At 43.6% G+C, this 18912-nt stretch overlaps 1 protein-coding gene across 1 annotated transcript in view; it reads right to left on the bottom strand.

The window, feature by feature from the left end:
• Positions 1-3690: 3690 nt before the first annotated feature.
• The window catches only part of svopl (SVOP-like), a 122548-nt gene continuing 107326 nt past the window's right edge, over positions 3691-18912 (bottom strand). Inside the window, exons 14-16 of the mRNA XM_078221212.1 lie at positions 14073-14162; positions 8645-8758; positions 3691-5520 (exon numbers count right to left, since the gene is read on the bottom strand). Of these exons, the coding sequence (XP_078077338.1) occupies positions 5491-5520; positions 8645-8758; positions 14073-14162 (234 nt within the window). The 3' untranslated portion in view covers positions 3691-5490. The remainder of the gene's footprint in view (positions 5521-8644; positions 8759-14072; positions 14163-18912) is intronic.

An 18912-nucleotide genomic window follows, 5' to 3' on the forward strand; every position in this document is an offset into this window, starting at 1 on the left:
GTAGGACTAATTTAAATGTGGATTACAGGGTCAAAGGTAGGGTTCTGAAGACTGTGGAGGAACAGAGAGATCTTGGGGTTCATATCCACAGATCTCTAAAGGTTGCCACTCAAGTGGATAGAGCTGTGAAGAAGGCCTATAGTGTGTTAGCTTTTATTAACAGGGGGTTGGAGTTTAAGAGCCGTGGGGTTATGCTGCAACTGTACAGGACCTTGGTGAGACCACATTTGGAATATTGTGTGCAGTTCTGGTCACCTCACTATAAGAAGGATGTGGAAGCGCTGGAAAGAGTGCAGAGGAGATTTACCAGGATGCTGCCTGGTTTGGAGGGTAGGTCTTATGAGGAAAGGTTGAGGGAGCTAGGGCTGTTCTCTCTGGAGCGGAGGAGGCTGAGGGGAGACTTAATAGAGGTTTATAAAATGATGAAGGGGATAGATAGAGTGAACGTTCAAAGACTATTTCCTCGGGTGGATGGAGCTATTACAAGGGGGCATAACTATAGGGTTCGTGGTGGGAGATACAGGAAGGATATCAGAGGTAGGTTCTTTACGCAGAGAGTGGTTGGGGTGTGGAATGGACTGCCTGCAGTGATAGTGGAGTCAGACACTTTAGGAACATTTAAGCGGTTATTGGATAGGCACATGGAGCACACCAGGATAATAGGGAGTGGGATAGCTTGATCTTGGTTTCAGATAAAGCTCGGCACAACGTCATGGGCCGAAGGGCCTTTTCTGTGCTGTACTGTTCTATGTTCTATGTTCTAATGTCTTAGTTACAGGTGTGTCTGCTGAAGAACATGCTGCAAACCTGGAGGAGGTCCTCAAAAGGTTTAAAGAAGGTTTTAAATGGGAGAAATGTACCTTTCAAGCTGATGAGGTGATGTATCTCAGTTTCAAAGTGGATGGTTGCATCCACTCGAAGACCAGGTGAAAGCTATTAAGGGAATGCTGGTGCCTCGGAATGTGGCAGAACTGAAGTCCTTCCTCGGAATGGTCAATTATGGAAGGTTCCTGCCTAATGTATCATTCTGCTCCCCTAAACCAGCTTTTAAAAAACACCAGTGTTGGAAGTGGGGAAACATGCAGAAAGAGGCTTTTGCCCAAGTCAAATAGGCTTCACTATCGTTGACATTGCTCGTTCACTTCGACTCAAACAAGCCGGTAGTAGTCAGTTGGGACACCTCACCATACGGAGTTGGAATAGTTCTAAATCATAGAATGGCAGATGGAGTGGAGAGGCCAATTGCATTTTCTTCAAAGACTTTGTCAGATGCTGAGAAAAGATACTCACAAATTGACAAAAAAGGCAGAGCAGTCATCTATTCTGTGAAGAGATTTCACCAGTGCATCTATGGAACGGCATTTCACTATCATGTCAGACCTGAAGCCATTATCGTGAGGATGAGATCTGTCATGCTGCCCCCCCTCCCCACCGATCACCGTCCCGAACATTGCCCCCCTCCCCCCCTTCCTTCCCCTTCCCCGATCATGGCCTCAGCCAACCCCCCCCCCTACGTGCTGAGCTGGTAAGATCCCGCCCTATATCAGGCCACCATTGGGGTCACGCCCACAGAATTGCTAATGGGTCAGCCCCTGTGTAACTGTAACTTAGACTTAGTGTTCCCAAAATTGTCGGGGAGGATGGAGGCTGGACAACCCTCTCAGAAAGAGCCTCAAGATGCTGAGAAAGGGGACGGATTGTTTAATGTTGATGACCTCGTTTTGACAAGGAATTTTGGTGAGGGACCTGCCTGGGTGTCAGGGAGGACCGTGGAGAAGACAAGGCCAGTCTCATACGTGGTGGAGGCACAGGGCCGTCAAACGGAGAAGCATGTTGACCACTTGTGTAAGAGGGTAGAGGCAGCTCCGGGAGATAATCAAGTGGATCCTGTATCGGTTTCATCTGCACCAGCTTCTGAACTTGAGGTTTCAGCACCCATGGTTTAACCAAGGGAAACCCTAGCTTCAGTGGCCGATGCAGAGGAAGGGGCCAGCAGCAGCCTAGGATCAAAGGTTGCTAATCTATTCGCTGCTGATCCTGGCAGAGTTGCAGCGTTTCTCCAGGATCTGGACGTCTCCGGACAGACTGACATTATGAACGGTTAGTTCATACGGGTTACACCCCCTCTAGCCCCCCTCTCCATGCCTTGGTGTCCCCACTGTAAACCTATTGCTTTTAACTGTTCTTCTCTTTCGTTTTGTCATAGGTATAGTCCAAGAGGGTGGGATGGGTGGGGGGGGGCAGAGAAGGAGTGCGGTAATGTGGTCCCTTTAAGAGGTGATCCTTGTGGGCCATGTGACCACGCCTGAACTAATGGAGTGCCAGCGCACAAACTTTGGCCTATGAGGAGCGAAGGCACACATCTCCAGGGCTGGAAGCCTGCAGAGCGAGTTGGGAAGTTGCTAGGAACAGACCTGTGTTGTCATGTTGCAAATTCTTTAGTTGTAAATAGTTTCGTCTCGTTGAATAAATCTTCTAAACCTGCCATACCAAGTCGCCTCGAGTTATCACAATGTTATAGAACAGTGGAATTGCTCTGCCTGTGTCGTGCTTAAGCATGTGAATTCAATTCAGATCAAACACTAATTTTTTTCTTGCTGTGAGCACAACTTGTTAGCAGAGTAAGTTGTTCATAGAAATCATGGAAACCCTATAGTGCAGAGGGAGGCCATTCGGCCCATTAAGTCTGCACCGACAATAATCCCACCCAAGTCTTATCCCTGTAACCCTACGTATTTACCCTGTTAATCCCCTCCACTAAGGGGCAATTTACCATGGCCAGTCCACGTAACCTGCACATCTTTGGACTGTGGGAGGAAACCGGAGCATCTGGAGGAAACCCACGCAGGCAAGGGGAGAATGTACAAACTCCACACAGACAGTGACCTGATTTTAACCCGGGACTCTAGGGCTGTGAGGCAGCAGTGCTAACCACTGTGCCACCATGCTGCCCTAATTTCCCTACTGGAAAATTTCATAGAGATGTTCAAAACCAGGAATGATCTTTATAGAGTAAATAAGCAGAGCTGATTCCATAGGAATCAGTAACCAATACACACAGATTTAAGGGGCATGATTCGCCAATCTCATCCTTGCCCGCCCTTGCTGACAGTGACAATAGAGAACTTGACGTGCAGACAAAACTCCATTCACTGCGGCAGTACCGGAGAATCCCATCGGGGACGAGGTTTCCTGGGAAGATAACTGCAAAGGAACCAGAGGAGGGGAATAAAGAGAAATTTTGATTTCATGCAGCAAGGGATGATGATCTGGAAGACGCTGCCTGAAATTTCAGTCGAGGCAGATTCAATAGTAACTTTCAAAAGGGAGCGAGATAAATACTCGGGAAAAAAATGGCTTTGGACTATGAGGAAAGAGAAGGGGGAATGGTGACTAATTGGATGGTCCCTTCAAAAAGATAGCATAGGTGCCATGGGCTGAATGGCCTCAAAATGTATTGTGAGATCTGATGATTTAAAGTTTTGTGGGGATTCATGACGAGTGGAAATTTATGGACTGAAGAATACTTGGGATGACAGGTTTGAAACAAAAGAAAAACTCAATTCCACTGCAGCAATAATCTGTAATAAATTCAGCTGCAGATTAGCAAATATAAACTCAACATAGCTGAAAAATATTCCTAAAGCATTTCAATTTCATATCAGTAAACGGGAAGCTTCTACAACATTTGTGTGCAAACAGCAGAAGTTTATTGTAATGCAATCATAAAAAAGTCTGTACCCAAATAGCCTTCAACACGATAAAAATGACAAAACATTCCTCAAAGAAAATAAAATGCAGCATTTTTTTACTCTCAGTTACTCTTGTGCAACTGCACAATTTCTCACCATGTGGTGAGTACAATACGCTTGGGTGACTGAGGACCTATGCTTGGGATTTTCCTCACATCATGTCCAAGTCTGTTGTTGACTAATTCATGGAGGTTGATTGCACGGTTAGTCAACATCTATACTACCATTGCGTCATGCAGCTACCAGGAGCCAGAAGGTGAAGTTAAGTAGACCTCGGCCTTCTTTTTGTCTATTAATTCTCAAGTTCCGATGTCAAGGGCTAATTTCCCAGTTGGGTGTGACATGGTGCCGTGGTTCTGATTTTTCTGTTAATTCATTTGGCTGGTTGTCGTCATTTTTTGACCGAAAATCAAGGTGTGGCTATCTCTGATTTTTGGATCAGTGCTCTTTTCAAGTACTGTTCTTCAGTGGGAGAGCAAACCAGAAAGCCAGCTTGATGTTATCTTTGTTATATACATTCTATGCAAAATCATTCTATAAACCTCAGTTAGCCTGAGCCATTAACATCCATTAAAGCAGTGGTGTAATGCCTCAGTAACTTGGGTCAACTTTGGTGTGTGCAGTTTCTTTTAAAACTCAGCTGAGAGGGCTCCTGGTGAAGAACTGAGGCTTCATAGTGAACAACACTGAGTTTGAAAGCAGCATAAAGAAGTTGAGTTGAATCACCAGAAGTAGCCAACATTGTTTTTAGAGCTCTTAGTTCATGAGAGGAAGGAATGGCTCAGGGAAGTGAAGGGGTTTCCACAGCCTTGAGGTCGATTGAAAGAATTAGTGCAATAAAGTCTTGAATTCAATATAGCAAGGAATCAGAAAATGGGACAATGCATCTGGCGCTTATGAGGAACAGGAAGGGCACTATTAACACAGCATAGCATTATCAATAAAATGGAGGAAGGTATGTTTATGATTTTGAAGGTCATGAGAAAATATACAAGGGCAGATATGGAGGCATGCAGAACATGACAAGCTGACGACCAGAGAATTGGCTTTGCTGCTCAACTAAATGGTTATATTTTTGACAAAAGCCACTGGATAACTCAAACTTTAACAGAAACTAATTATAGGCGTAGGGAGATGGTTCGAAAGATGAGACAGATCTTTCTTCAGGATCAGAGGATTGTGAAGTTCCATGGCAGAGGCAGAGAGGACTAGCAACAGAAGATGATGTGCTCTTAAGACCTGAGATCTACTTCAGTTCAGAGAACAGAAGATGCAACATTGCTGGCAGGGAGAGAACATAAGTGGTGCTTGTTTCAAATGATGCTTGTCCCAACCCACACAATGGAAAGTACTGTTGCACTTAAGGAAGTTAAATTATGTTTTTTTTCCCCTTGATCACTGTTGCAATTTTTCATATGCTTATTATTTTTTGCGACATTTTATGCCACTAAGTTGATTCCTGAGTGCAGACAGCAGAACAAATTCCCCCCAACAATCAGCCTTTCTAAAACTTCTTCCTCTGTCAAAGGCAACTTGTGATTGATGTTTGAAGGATGTGAGACAATGACATAAATTAATGTATGTCGTCAGTAAGATATGATCCAAAGTAGAATGGAATTAATATCACACAACATAGACAGTCCAGCAAACGTTTCAATCTCTCCTTGTTGACCGTGCTCCAAAGGTATCGAGGAGAGATTCCATCTGCTCTGTCGAATATCGATTACACAACTGAAGTTTAAATACTGGAGGTGGATGGATGGATCTCCTGGAAAATAGATAAAAACTGCTGGTTAAAGCTGGCAACAAATTAAAGGGTTAAAATATAAGGTTGCAAACCATCTCCCAGAATGACATTGGTGTGAAGATGCTTGGTGGATGCTTCTTAGCACCCTCCAAGCATCTTGTTCATTATTCTCGTGAGATCTTCACAGAATAATAGAATCATAGAATTCCTACAGTGCAGAAGCAGACCATTCAGCCCATTGAGTCTGCACCGACTCACCTAACTAAAAGCCTATCCCTGCTTTTTACCCCACTCATCTCCCTAACCTACACATCTTGGGACACTAAGGGGCAATTTGGCATGGCCAATCCACATAACCTGAATATCTTTGGACTATGGGAGGAAGCCAGAGCACCCAGAGAAAATCCATGCAGACACAAGGAGAACGCACAAACTCCACACAGACTCTTAAAGCACAGACCCTCACGTTCAAGATTAGTCTCCAGCCCAGTTCAGCTCATCAACTGCTAATATCCATATCCACGCCTTGTTACATCTAAATTCAACAATTACAATGTTCATTTGGTCAGCCTTCATGTTGCAGCCTTCATAAACTTCACCTCACCCAAATCTCTGCTGGGGAAATCCCAACTTGCACCAAGTTTGATTCACCCTATCACCTTTGTGCTTGCTGACCTACATTGGCTCCCAGTTCAGCAACAAACACTTGGATTTAAAACTTTTCAGCTTTGGTTTCCAATTCCTCTGTTTCCTTGCCACTGCCCATGCCCCATTCCTGTAAACTCCTCAAGCACTACAACCCTCCTGGATCTCTGCTCATCTCCAATTCTGGGCTCTTGACAATGCTGATCTCCATCATTCCACCACTGGCAGCCATACCATCAGCTGCCTAAACTCTAAAATTCCCTCCCTAAACCTCAACAAGATGCATTTTTGACCAAGTTTTGGTCACTATGCTAATATCTCCTAACATGGTTCAGTGTCAAATTTTGTTTGTTACTGCTCTTGTGAAGCACCTTGGGATATTTTATTCTGCTAGAAGTGCTATATAAAAGATGCAATTGTTTGTTATTATTGTTGAAGAGTCACTTTTAACTCTCAGCAAGAAAGCAGAGAGATCAGTTAGTATCTGACTGACTTGGCAATCATAGGCATGCAGGCACTGTCCCTTTGAAGACTAGGCCTCATAATATACCAGAGGCAGGAAGTGACTGCTAACCACACACCATCACTCGCTCCATGGTCATGTTGTAGTGGAGAAGCTTCAGTGATAATTTCGTAGGAGCAAAGGGAGGATGTTCCCCGGGGGTAGAACTGGCCTGATCTTTCTTTGTTGGCTGCAAAAGAGCAGGACCTCTGCTCCTCCTGGGCCCTCAAAGAAAAGTGAATAAATTTACCTTTTAAAGTCTCATGGCAACCCAATCTGCTTCTGAGCTGGTTCAAGAAAGCCTCAACCACCCCACTCTAGCCATCATGAAAATTGCAAGCAATCTCCTGATGTTTTGGGAGCATGCTTGTTCCAGGACTTGAACATAACAATCTAGGCTGGCTTTCCGGTGCAGTATTGAGGGATTGCGGCAATATTTGAGGAACCATCTCTTGAATGAGATCCAAAACTCAGGCCCCATCTTCCCTCTCAGGTGGATGTAAAATGATGGCAGGGCATTAGTACAGAGAAGGGCAGGGCACATTAATAAGCATAAGGATATTTAAATTCTTTTGAAGTGCAATTCCTCTTGTAATGGCATCCAATCTGCACACAGGAAGGCACATGATAATTAACCAATTTCTCTGTTTTGATGATGTTGAGGAATTATGTTCGTTTGGAAATCCCTGCCCTTCTTCAAATAGTCATGATGTGGAGATGCCGGCGTTGGACTGGGGTAAGCACAGTAAGAAGTCTCACAACACCAGGTTAAAGTCCAACAGGTTTATTTGGTAGCAAATACCATAAGCTTTCGGAGCGATGCCCCTTCGTCAGATGGAGTAGTTATCTGTTCTCCAACAGTACACAAACACAGAAATCAAGTTACAGAATACTAATTAGAATGCAAATCTCTACAGCCAGCCAGGTCTTAAAAGGTACAGATAATATGGGTGGAGGGAACATTAAACACAGGTTAAAGAGATGTGTATTGTCTCCAGACAGAACAGCTAGTGATATTATGCAAGATCAGGGGGAAAGCTGTGGCGAGCTGTGGGGGTTACTGATAATGTGACATAAATCCAACATCCCGGTTTAGGCCATCCTCATGTGTGCGGAACTTGGCTATCAGTTTCTGCTCAGCGACTCTGCGCTGTCGTGTGTTGTGAAGGCCGCCTTGGAGAACGCTTACCTGAAGATCCAAGGCTGAATGCCCGTGACTGCTGAAGTGCTCCCCCACAGGAAGAGAACAGTCTTGCCTGGTGATTGTCGAGCAGTGTTCATTCATCCGTTGTCGTAGCGTCTGCATGGTTTCCCCAATGTACCATGCGTTGGGCTAAATAATGGCCTAAACCGGGATGGCCTAAACCGGGATGTTGGATTTATGTCACATTATCAATAACCCCCACAGCTCGCCACAGCTTTCCCCCTGATCGTGCATAATATCACTAGCTGTTCTGTCTGGAGACAATACACATCTCTTTAACCTGTGTTTAATGTTCCCTCCACCCATATTATCTGTACCTTTTAAGACCTGGCTGGCTGTAGAGATTTGCATTCTAATTAGTATTCTGTAACTTGATTTCTGTGTCTGTGTACTGTTGGAGAACAGATAACTACTCCATCTGACGAAGGGGCATCGCTCCGAAAGCTTATGGTATTTGCTACCAAATAAACCTGTTGGACTTTAACCTGGTGTTGTGAGACTTCTTACTGTGCTTCTTCAAATAGTGCAATATTTGCATTAATCAGAGAAAGAAGATGGCCCTCACTTTATATCCCATCTGAAAGACAGCCCTCAGCAGTGCAACACTCCTTCCATACTGCACTAGAGTGTTAGCTCAAATCTTGGATCCCATGGTGTTCTAACCCAGAGGGAAGAGTGTTAGCATAGGGTGCAACCCTTTTAAACACATCACTTTTAAGGGTCAGCGTGGAAGTAAAATGGTTTATCAAAATCTAGCCTTGAGGATACTTCAAGGAGTGCGATTCCATCCTCACCTGCATTGCGCGTCCCTTAGTCTCAATGGGCAGAGTAAAGGCCAAAACAGAACAAATGATGCACATAGCACTAAAGAAACACAGAGCTGTTACAGGCCATGTGCCCATCAGAACCTAGATGGAGCAAACACAAATAATTAGCAGATGCACTGAGTTCAGATAACAGTGATGGCTAAACATTAGCATTAAAGAGACATGAAGGCTGATGGATTTTGAATGAAATGGTTCACTGAAATTTTGCATTAATCTGCTGGAGACAACACCATTTTCAAAGAACTGGTTAGGCCATTTACTGCCACTTTTCATATACTTACCAACACCTATTTTCTTTCAAATCTTTACCAGCGCTAATTTTCCTTGATAGTCATGTCAAAAACAAATGCCTCTAAAAAAGTGGCATCATATCAGATAGAAACAGACTAATAAGGATTATGAAGGATACAATGCCAGCTTTAGAATGCTTGTACAAAGTGTGGTGAATAAAACTGGTGAGCTACAAGCACAAATAATGTGCGGGAATATGATGTAGGGTCAATAATGGCAACAGGGCTTAAAAATGCTGGTGACTGAACACTTAAAATTCAGAGATGCAAGGTGTTCAAAAAATATAGGAAAAACAAGGGAGGTGGCCTGGCAGTAATGACTAGAGAAGACAGTGTAGGATGTCTTTGGGGGGTAAAGACAGAATCCATTTGGTTAGAGTTGAGAAGCAAAAAGCAGATATTCACACAATTGGAGGTATTCCATCAGCTTCCAAATAGTGAGAAAGAGATAGAGAAGCAAATCTGCATGGAAGTCACAGAGATGTGCAAGAATTATACAGTGGTACTATTGGAGGACTTTAATAACTCAAATATGAATTGGGATAATGTTAAAGTAAAGTGTAAGGAGGAAGGAGAAATTTCTGAAATATTTTCAGGAGAACTTGCTAGCCAATATGTTCTCCATTCAGCTAGGAAGGAGGGGGTGCCATAACTGGTGCTGGGGCGTTACGTGGACCAGGTAGACCAAGGCTGGGATTCTCCACGCCCATTTTCAGGGGGTGCAGAGAATCTAACGGGAGCTCCCAAATGGCTTTTACACCGGCATGATTTCCCTTTCAGATATTCCCCACACCTCACCAATGACATAACGGGGTTCCTGCCATGTAAGGTCAGGAACCCAATTATCATACATTCACATCTCATCCATGGGCTTCCCCACTGTGTTATTCCCCCCCCGGTTAGGAATTCTACCCACCCTCCCTCCACATGAAGTGATGCCACATCAGTAGGGTTTACAACACGTTTGGACCAATGGGGACCTGGCAATAGTCTAGCAAATAATATCAGTAGACCATCACCTCCCCTTCTAATCTTCCCTAAATATGGAAGAGGCGCCAGAAGGTTGGAGAGAGGCACATATGAAGTCCTGATTCAAGAAATAGACCTGGTACTTGCAGGCCAGTGAGTTGAGCAGTGATGAGTAAGGTTTTAGAAACAGTGATTTTGAAAAAGAATCATCATGCACTTGGAAAGGTTTGAGTTAATTAATGAGAGCCAGCAAAACTTGTAAAAGGCCAATCCTGCTTGACCGATCTAATCAAGTTTTTTGATGAAGTAAATGCAATGGATGTTGTCTACACGGATGTTCAGGAAGCATTTCATAAAGTACCACATAAAAGGCTCATTAATAAAGGAAAGAAAGCAGTGAGCCATGATAAATGGGTGTTCTTCAGATTAGACAAGGGTAGGCAGTGGTATTTCACAAGCATTAGGTACATTGTCTTTTAACATACATAAATGATTTGGAATAGAGTAAAATTTTTCCATTTGGTAATGATACAAAACAGCTATGAAGAAAGGCTGGTGAGGGCAGAGTTGTTTTCCTTAAAGCAGAGGAGGCTGAAGGGGGACCTGGTTGAGGTGTACAAAATTATGAGGGACATAGATAGGTAGATCGGAATAAACTTTTCCCCTTAGTAGAGGGGTCAATAACCAGGGGGCATAAGGCAAGGGGCAATAGATTGTAAGGGGATTTAGGGAAAAACTTTTTTTACCCAGAGGATGGTGGGAATCTGGAACTCACTCCTGAAAGGGTGATAGAGGCGTGAATACTCACAACATTTAAGAAGCATTTAGGTAACTACTTGCAATCCCATAATGCCGCCAAAGCTACAGACCCAAGTGATGGAAAATGGGATTAGAATAGATAGGTGTTTGATGGCTAGCACAGACATGATAGGCCGAAGGGCCTCTTTCTGTGCTGTCAAGCTCTATGACTCTATGGAAGTTTGGCCAACCGTAAGGATGATTCAAATAAGATAAGAATTAAGAATGGGAGGAGGCTATTTGGCCTCCCTAACCTGCATAATCATAGCTTACCTGTTTATGGATTTTACTCCACTTCCCTGCCTTCCCCCATAACCCTTCACTCACTGTTGATCAAAAATCTGTTTAATTCAGCCTGGGATATACTCAATGACCAAACTCCATTGCTTTCTGGGAAGAGAATTCCAAAGACCAAATGACCCTCAGAAACATATTCTCCTCATCTCCTCATGGGTGACCCTTATTTTTAAACCTTGCCACTTAGTTCTAGATTCCCCCATGAGGGGAACTGCAATAGTCACAGATAAGCTAGTAAAATGGGCAGACAAATAACAGATAGAATTTAACGCAGAGGGGATGCACTTTGGCAGAAGGTATGGGGAAACTCAATGGCATATTTCTGAGTATTCAGGGACTGAGCAACCTTGGAACATAGATGCACAAATTCTGGAAGATAGCAGGACATATTAAGAAAGTCATTAGCAAAGAATATGGGATCTTGGGCTTCTTAAATACAGGTACTGAATACCAAGTAGGGAGGTTATGTTGAACTTTATAAAGCTCTGGTTTGGCCACAACCAGAGTAATGCAACCAGTTCTGGCCACTGGAAGGATAGGAGCATCCTTGAAAAGTTGTACAGGACATTTACCAGAATAGTTCCAGGGATGAGGGACCTCAGCCACAAGGTTAGATTGGAGAAACTTGGGTTGTTCTCCTTGGAGCAATGGAGATTGAGGTGGAGGTGTATAAGCTTATCACAGGTTTAAATCAAGTAGACAAAAAGTAAGTTGTTCCCATTAGTTGACAGTACAAGGACCAGGGACACTCCTTTAAGGTTTTGAGCAAGAGATGCAGGGGAGATTGAGAAGAAGAACATTTTTAAAGCAGCTTAATGCCTCCTGGAATGGTGGAATTGGAGATGATGAATGATTTCAAAAGGAAATTAGTTGGGAAGTTGAGTGAAATAAACTTGCAGGGATATGGGGATAGAATGGGACAAAGGGACCGATTGGATGAACTTGAGGGGTCAAATGGTCTCCTTCTGTGCTGCAATGACGCTGGATGATTCTTCAGTGGAACCGGAAAACTCCACCAATGGGAGATGCGTAAAATTCCGCTCTCTGTCAATAGAATATTGTTTTTTCCTAACTTGTTATTGCACATTATTTGATCATGACAACTGGTAAATAAAAAAGAGTGAAGCAAGGTGTAGCACCGGGAGAGGTTACATTGGCTCAATGCCTATAGTTGCTTTGATACTGAGAGCCAGCTTCATTAACTCACCAGGTTCCGCTGCAAAATTCAGAAGGATCACTTGACAAGCTTGGATAAAGGTTCACAGCATCTCTCACAAACTCAGGTCTTCACAATGTTCTTCACAGAGAATAATCTGGAAGGGTGGGATCAAATGGACTAAAGAGCTTTCTTCAGTCAGATTGATCTTGTCATCTCATGTCCAAATATTTTCAGTTTTACTTAAATCAGCCTCAGTTTGGGTACGTTTGCACTGTTGTTGGATTTCAAACAGGATTATCAATTGCCTGGCAGATTTTTAAATTTCCCTTTAATTATTCATTCACAGAACCTGCTATTACTTTACTTTAAACTGGACCATCTGACTGAACAAAGACCATAAAGATGGCCCATCCACCTGCAAGTCCCCAGAGCAAAAGAAGCCATTTTGCAGTTTCGGAAATATCATACCTCGTTATTGCCGAGGAGACGCTAATAGGTTGCCTGGGGATTGCAAAGCCCAACTTCAGAGGGGGTTACACAAAGGTCATTTGTATTAAGGCTGCCAGCAGATTCAGGGAGTCCACAGAGGCACTGACTTCCCAAACACCAGATCCTCAACAAATAGCACCTCTATCAACCCATCATGGCTGAGATAATTCCGCCTGGAGACAAAGCCAAATTCCACACGCTGCTTACACGTCCTTTGATGAAGGTATTGTAGAGAGATAAAGCCATATGACCTAAGACTCTGGCTTGTTGAACAGGTTAATATTGCCTTCCTGAGCTGCAAGCCAGTCTGTTGCTTTAACATAAGACTAGCAGGCCGCACAGAAGGAGATCTGGCCAAGCAGCCTCATTTACCTCTGCTAATAGTTCTGTACCATTGCCTACAAACTGATTCATCACTGTGTGCCTATTTTATCTTGCGAAGTCAACACCACCAGTAAAACAACTTTTACGTCATCAGTTTGCAGCCTGCTGACCTCTGTGAAGGAATTCCTTTTGAGACTTTGATTCTGAACTCTGGATCTCATGTCAACCAATAATTAGTTTCTCTGTGGTCTCTGTCCACAGGTCTCTGTCCTGTAAAATCTTCTTTTCTCCAGTGCTCTCTTTCCTGTATGTGTGCAGAGGGGGCAGACCCTCCTTTTTATGGTTTTTGAACGTGTGTGGTAAATAAACCTTTTGTGGGGTTATTGGTAGAGATTGGATCACATAGAAACCGAGGGCTTGGGAAATACATCATCACTTATTAAAAAAGAAACAAGACACCCTTTCTGCTTACAGACCTATGGAGAGGGGAAAAATTAGTGCCGTTGAGCAGGCTCCCCTCTCCTGTCCATAACAACAGCACATGGACATCACCAACAAGGTCACCACTTATTGCCGGTCTTTCTTGGTCAATGCAATACTCATTAAATACCATGTAATCTGGAAGGTTAATTCATACTTAGAGGCACTTTTATTGATCATTTTATCAAAGGATTTAAGAACTGGTTTGTCCTTCTTATAAACTCAGAACAATAATGTTGGTGGTGTATTTTGAAACAAAAAGAAAAGTTTTCTTATTATGGAGGCAAAGTTGGATCTGATGTGAAGTTTCCTCTTTAACCTGTTCAAAATCACTCCAGTAAAGTTCTATAGAACAGGGGTGTCAGAGGGTTCAGAGTGATGTCTTTTTTCTTGCTAAATCACGATTAGTTTCAATGATTAGAAATAATTAGAAATCAACCAACAATACAAATAAAGGAGAATTCCAACATGATCCCAACTGAAAATATGAATATTTGTTCACTGAAATGAACATAGGAAATTTTTATGCCCCCAGATTCTGGTTGTCAAGTAAAGGCCGTCCCATTCCCTGAAATAGAAAGATACTCACCTGTGCTACAAAGGGTGCAATCATTGCTCCAATTCGAGCCATCGAACTACAACAGCCCAACCCCAAAGAACGGATGGTGGTGGGATAGACCTAGAAAACAGTCAGCACAGTTTTAAACAAGAAGATATTTTTATATATTCAATCTGCTTTTAAAAAGAATGGCACCAAACCAAAGAACTGTTACTGCACAAAAGAATGGCAACCATCATCCAGAGTGCCATTTCATAAGGATATAAATTGACCAGATTTATTGGCAACACTAATAAGGTAGGCAGCCATGTGGCAAATGCCCATTATACCAAACAAAGCATGAATTGACAATTAAACATTTCCTCTGATGGGGCAATCCAGAACAAGTGAACATTATCTTAAAATAAGAGCTAGGCCTTTCAGAGGTTATGTTGCAAAACATTTCTTCACACAAAGGGAAAATCTGGAAATTCCGTTCTCCGGAATGCTGTTGAAGCTAGCTCGATTGCCAATTTCAAAACTCAGATTGATTGATTTTCTCTTACGTACTTTTACCAAATGATATATAACCCAGGCTGGGATTCTCTGACCTCGCCCGGATTATCCGGTCCCTCTGCAGTGAATGGAAACTTGGCTCAATGCCAAATTCACCGTTCTCACTCGCTGTGCTGGTGGGGCAAACGACGTTAGGAACAAAAGAGTTGTCAGGGAGAAAATCGGACCTCTCAGGGACAAAGGAGGGGAATTATGCTTAGAACCCAAGGGAATAGGGGAGATCCTAAATGAATACTTTGCATCGGTATTCACGAAGGAGAGGGGCGTGTTAACCGGGAGTGTCTCGGAGGGAGGTGTTGACCCGTTAGAGAAAATCTCCATTACAAGAGAGGAAGTGTTAGGTTTTTTAGGGAACATTAAAACTGACAAAGCCCCAGGGCCTGATGGCATCTATCCTCGACTGCTCAGGGAGACGAGAGGTGAAATTGCTGGGCCTCTGACGGAAATCTTTGTCGCTTCTTTGGACACGGGTGAGGTCCCTGAGGATTGGAGGATAGCGAATGTGGTCCCGTTGTTTAAGAAGGGTAGCAGGGATAACCCGGGAAATTATAGGCCGGTGAGCTTGACGTCCGTGGTAGGGAAGTTGTTGGAGAGGATTCTTAGAGACAGGATGTATGTGCATTTAGAACGGAACAATCTCATTAGTGACAGACAGCATGGTTTTGTAAGAGGGAGGTCGTGCCTTACAAATTTGGTGGAGTTTTTTGAGGAAGTGACAAAAACGGTTGATGAAGGAAGGGCCGTGGATGTCGTCTATATGGATTTCAGTAAGGCATTTGACAAAGTCCCACATGGCAGGTTGGTTAAGAAGGTTAAGGCTCATGGGATACAAGGAGAAGTGGCTAGATGGGTGGAGAACTGGCTTGGCCATAGGAGACAGAGGGTAGTGGTCGAAGGGTCTTTTTCCGGCTGGAGGCCTGTGACCAGTGGTGTTCCGCAGGGCTCTGTACTGGGACCTCTGCTATTTGTGATATATATAAATGATTTGGAAGAAGGTGTAACTGGTGTAATCAGCAAGTTTGCGGATGACACGAAGATGGCTGGAATTGCGGATAGCGAAGAGCATTGTCGGGCAATACAGCAGGATATAGATAGGCTGGAAAATTGGGCGGAGAGGTGGCAGATGGAGTTTAATCCGGATAAATGCGAAGTGATGCATTTTGGAAGAAATAATGTAGGGAGGAGTTATACAATAAATGGCAGAGTCATCAGGAGTATAGAAACACAGAGGGACCTAGGTGTGCAAGTCCACAAATCCTTGAAGGTGGCAACACAGGTGGAGAAGGTGGTGAAGAAGGCATATGGTATGCTTGCCTTTATAGGACGGGGTATAGAGTATAAAAGCTGGAGTCTGATGATGCAGCTGTATAGAACGCTGGTTAGGCCACATTTGGAGTACTGCGTCCAGTTCTGGTCGCCGCACTACCAGAAGGACGTGGAGGCGTTAGAGAGAGTGCAGAGAAGGTTTACCAGGATGTTGCCTGGTATGGAGGGTCTTAGCTATGAGGAGAGATTGGGTAGACTGGGGTTGTTCTCCTTGGAAAGACGGAGAATGAGGGGAGATCTAATAGAGGTATACAAGATTATGAAGGGTATAGATAGGGTGAACAGTGGGAAGCTTTTTCCCAGGTCGGAGGTGACGATCATGAGGGGTCACGGGCTCAAGCTGAGAGGGGCGAAGTATAACTCAGACATCAGAGGGACGTTTTTTACACAGAGGGTGGTGGGGGCCTGGAATGCGCTGCCAAGTAGGGTGGTGGAGGCAGGCACGCTGACATCGTTTAAGACTTACCTGGATAGTCACATGAGCAGCCTGGGAATGGAGGGATACAAACGATTGGTCTAGTTGGACCAAGGAGCGGCACAGGCTTGGAGGGCCGAAGGGCCTGTTTCCTGTGCTGTACTGTTCTTTGTTCTTTGTAATTCCAGCCCAAATAAATGGAGTTTATCAGCCGTTAGATCAGGCATGATCTAATTCAATGGTGGAGCAGGGACTGAATCGTTTATTCCTGTTCACATGTCCCTCCTCTCCCCCCCCCAAATCACCTGCCAGTATCTTCACTCAGTCCTTTTACAGCAGTACTTTTGAACAGACCAAGACTATACAGTAATTCAGTTTGGTATGATTAAGTATTTGGATAAATAACAATTTTTCTGAGTGTATTATAAAGGTTTGTCACTGTTGTGTGTCTCAGCAAGGAAGCCTGGTGGATGGCTAGGCGAGAGGGCTGGAAACTGGGATGTCAGCCCAGTTTTAATCAGGAATGTCAAACCTTCACCCAAACCCATTCCATCTTCCCCTTCCAGGCCCCCATGTCCTCCATACTTAAACCCATGTTCTCCATGGTCACATGTATTCTCCACAGCCACTCATTCAATATCCACAATGGGTAGGCCTCAGGATACCTTTGAAATGAACTTTTAAGATATTAGACTCTAATAATCTAATAGAGCCATCATATTCAAAGACACTTCATACTGAAAAAAACTTTCATCCCTAAAACCCAATCAAAAATGTAAATTCCCTCAAGTAGTTAATCTGATATAAAAACACTTATCAATTGATGACATAAAAAACAAATAATCCTTTAATAATTTCTCAAAACTGGAGATGAAAATGGGAAAATAAAGCCCCTGTTGGGATAAATAGTTCTGACATTTTTGAAACTCAGACAAGAATTCATAATAGCCCCAGCAATTAAAACAAATCTTGGCAAATGTCAATAATGGAGTCAACCCTTTTTCAGCTGCATTTCATTTCAGTTTCAAAGCAGATTGCCTGCCAAAGCAAAGTGTAACAGATGCTTTGATTGTTTTCAATGTTTAAACAGCAAGGCCATTTTTTCAAAGCTAAAGATTGCTGGTCATTAGAATCCCAGTCCGAAACATTACAGAAGTAGTATTTCGAATGTATTATGGTACTTTCCCTTTTAGGAAAAGTACTCTAAAGCATGTCAACACTTAACCGGTGGCCATGGTAATATGTCATGATAATAGTCAGCTTACCTTTGCAGAACAGAGCCACTTACTCACGGCAGTGAAAACACGCAATTTAAAGTAATACACCAAATTATTGAAAGTGAAAACACCACTTTTTTAATGTATTTCAAAACCCATCATTGAGAGAATTCCAGGAGCAGGTAACAGTTCTTTTTTGGTTCCCAATTTGTGTCTGGGGTTCCTGCAAGTTTCAACACTCCTCTGAGGTGCCATAAATTGTTTCGTAACAAAACAGGCCCAAGCCATGAAAATAGTAAGTGAGTCTAAAATGCTCACCCCACTCAAGGAGTAGGTCTGCTGAGTGCAAGCTCGCTACCTGCACCCTTATTGTTCAGCTATATAAATACCACAGGACAGGAATGGGGTGGGGAATCCCAGAATTGGGTCTCATCTGTCATTTTTAAATCCCTTCCTGCCTCCATTCCAATTGTGCACTGAAGCATGGAAATCCAGGTCCTGATATCCAGTCAAGGGGAGTCCGCACTGTGTGGAGCTCGAGAGCTGAATCACAGTGAGTGGAGCTGACTGCCCAGAGTAACCCAAGGTCAGCATTTTCAAAAGTGACTTTTATCAATGATTTTTTTTCCCCAAAGTGACCAGTAGCGCTTCCCTCCAGGATCCACAATGAATCCTCAGGCCTTCCAATTCTGGTTTCAACTGCCCCCAATCACCTTCAGACCCCTAATCCCACTGACTGGTGCTGACCTTTCTCTTAGGATCCCAGTTACAGCCTCTTGTCATTGAACTTGCGTCTCCTCTGGCCTTCTAGATTCATCCTGGTCATTGGCCAGGACTCAAAGATTTAGGGATGTGAAGCTCAGCCCCCTCTCCCCCCCCCCCAAAAGGCTCATAAGATCCTGCCCGTGGCCAACAGAGAATGCCGTTCTGCGAGCCTCACCTGCCCCGATTCTGGGGCAGGCGAGGTGGTAAAATTCATGTTTCCAAATCCCTGAGTTCACTCTCACTTGGGGAGCTTACAAGCACCCACCTCACCTTAAAAGTCAAGGGTTCTACTTCTGCACGTCATGGTATGCTTGGCAACAGGCAAAGAGAAATTTAATGAATTTCCAACTCAAAAGCCTCTGACGTTAATACAGGATCGGATTTTTTATTATTCTCAGTTCGTTGCCAGCTCCCGTTATTCATCTGTGAGGAGAGAAGAGAGGTCTAATGTTGGGAGAAAATTGGGGATTGACTCTCTCAAGAGCAAAGAACTGCAGAGACTGGAATCTGAAATAAAAAACAGGCTGGAAACAGCAGGTTTGGCAGCATTTGTGGAGAGAGAAACAGTTAAAAGTTGCGATTCTCCCATCCT

The sequence above is a fragment of the Mustelus asterias genome, chromosome 9, assembly GCF_964213995.1.
Source record: "Mustelus asterias chromosome 9, sMusAst1.hap1.1, whole genome shotgun sequence".
Lineage (NCBI taxonomy): Eukaryota > Metazoa > Chordata > Chondrichthyes > Carcharhiniformes > Triakidae > Mustelus > Mustelus asterias.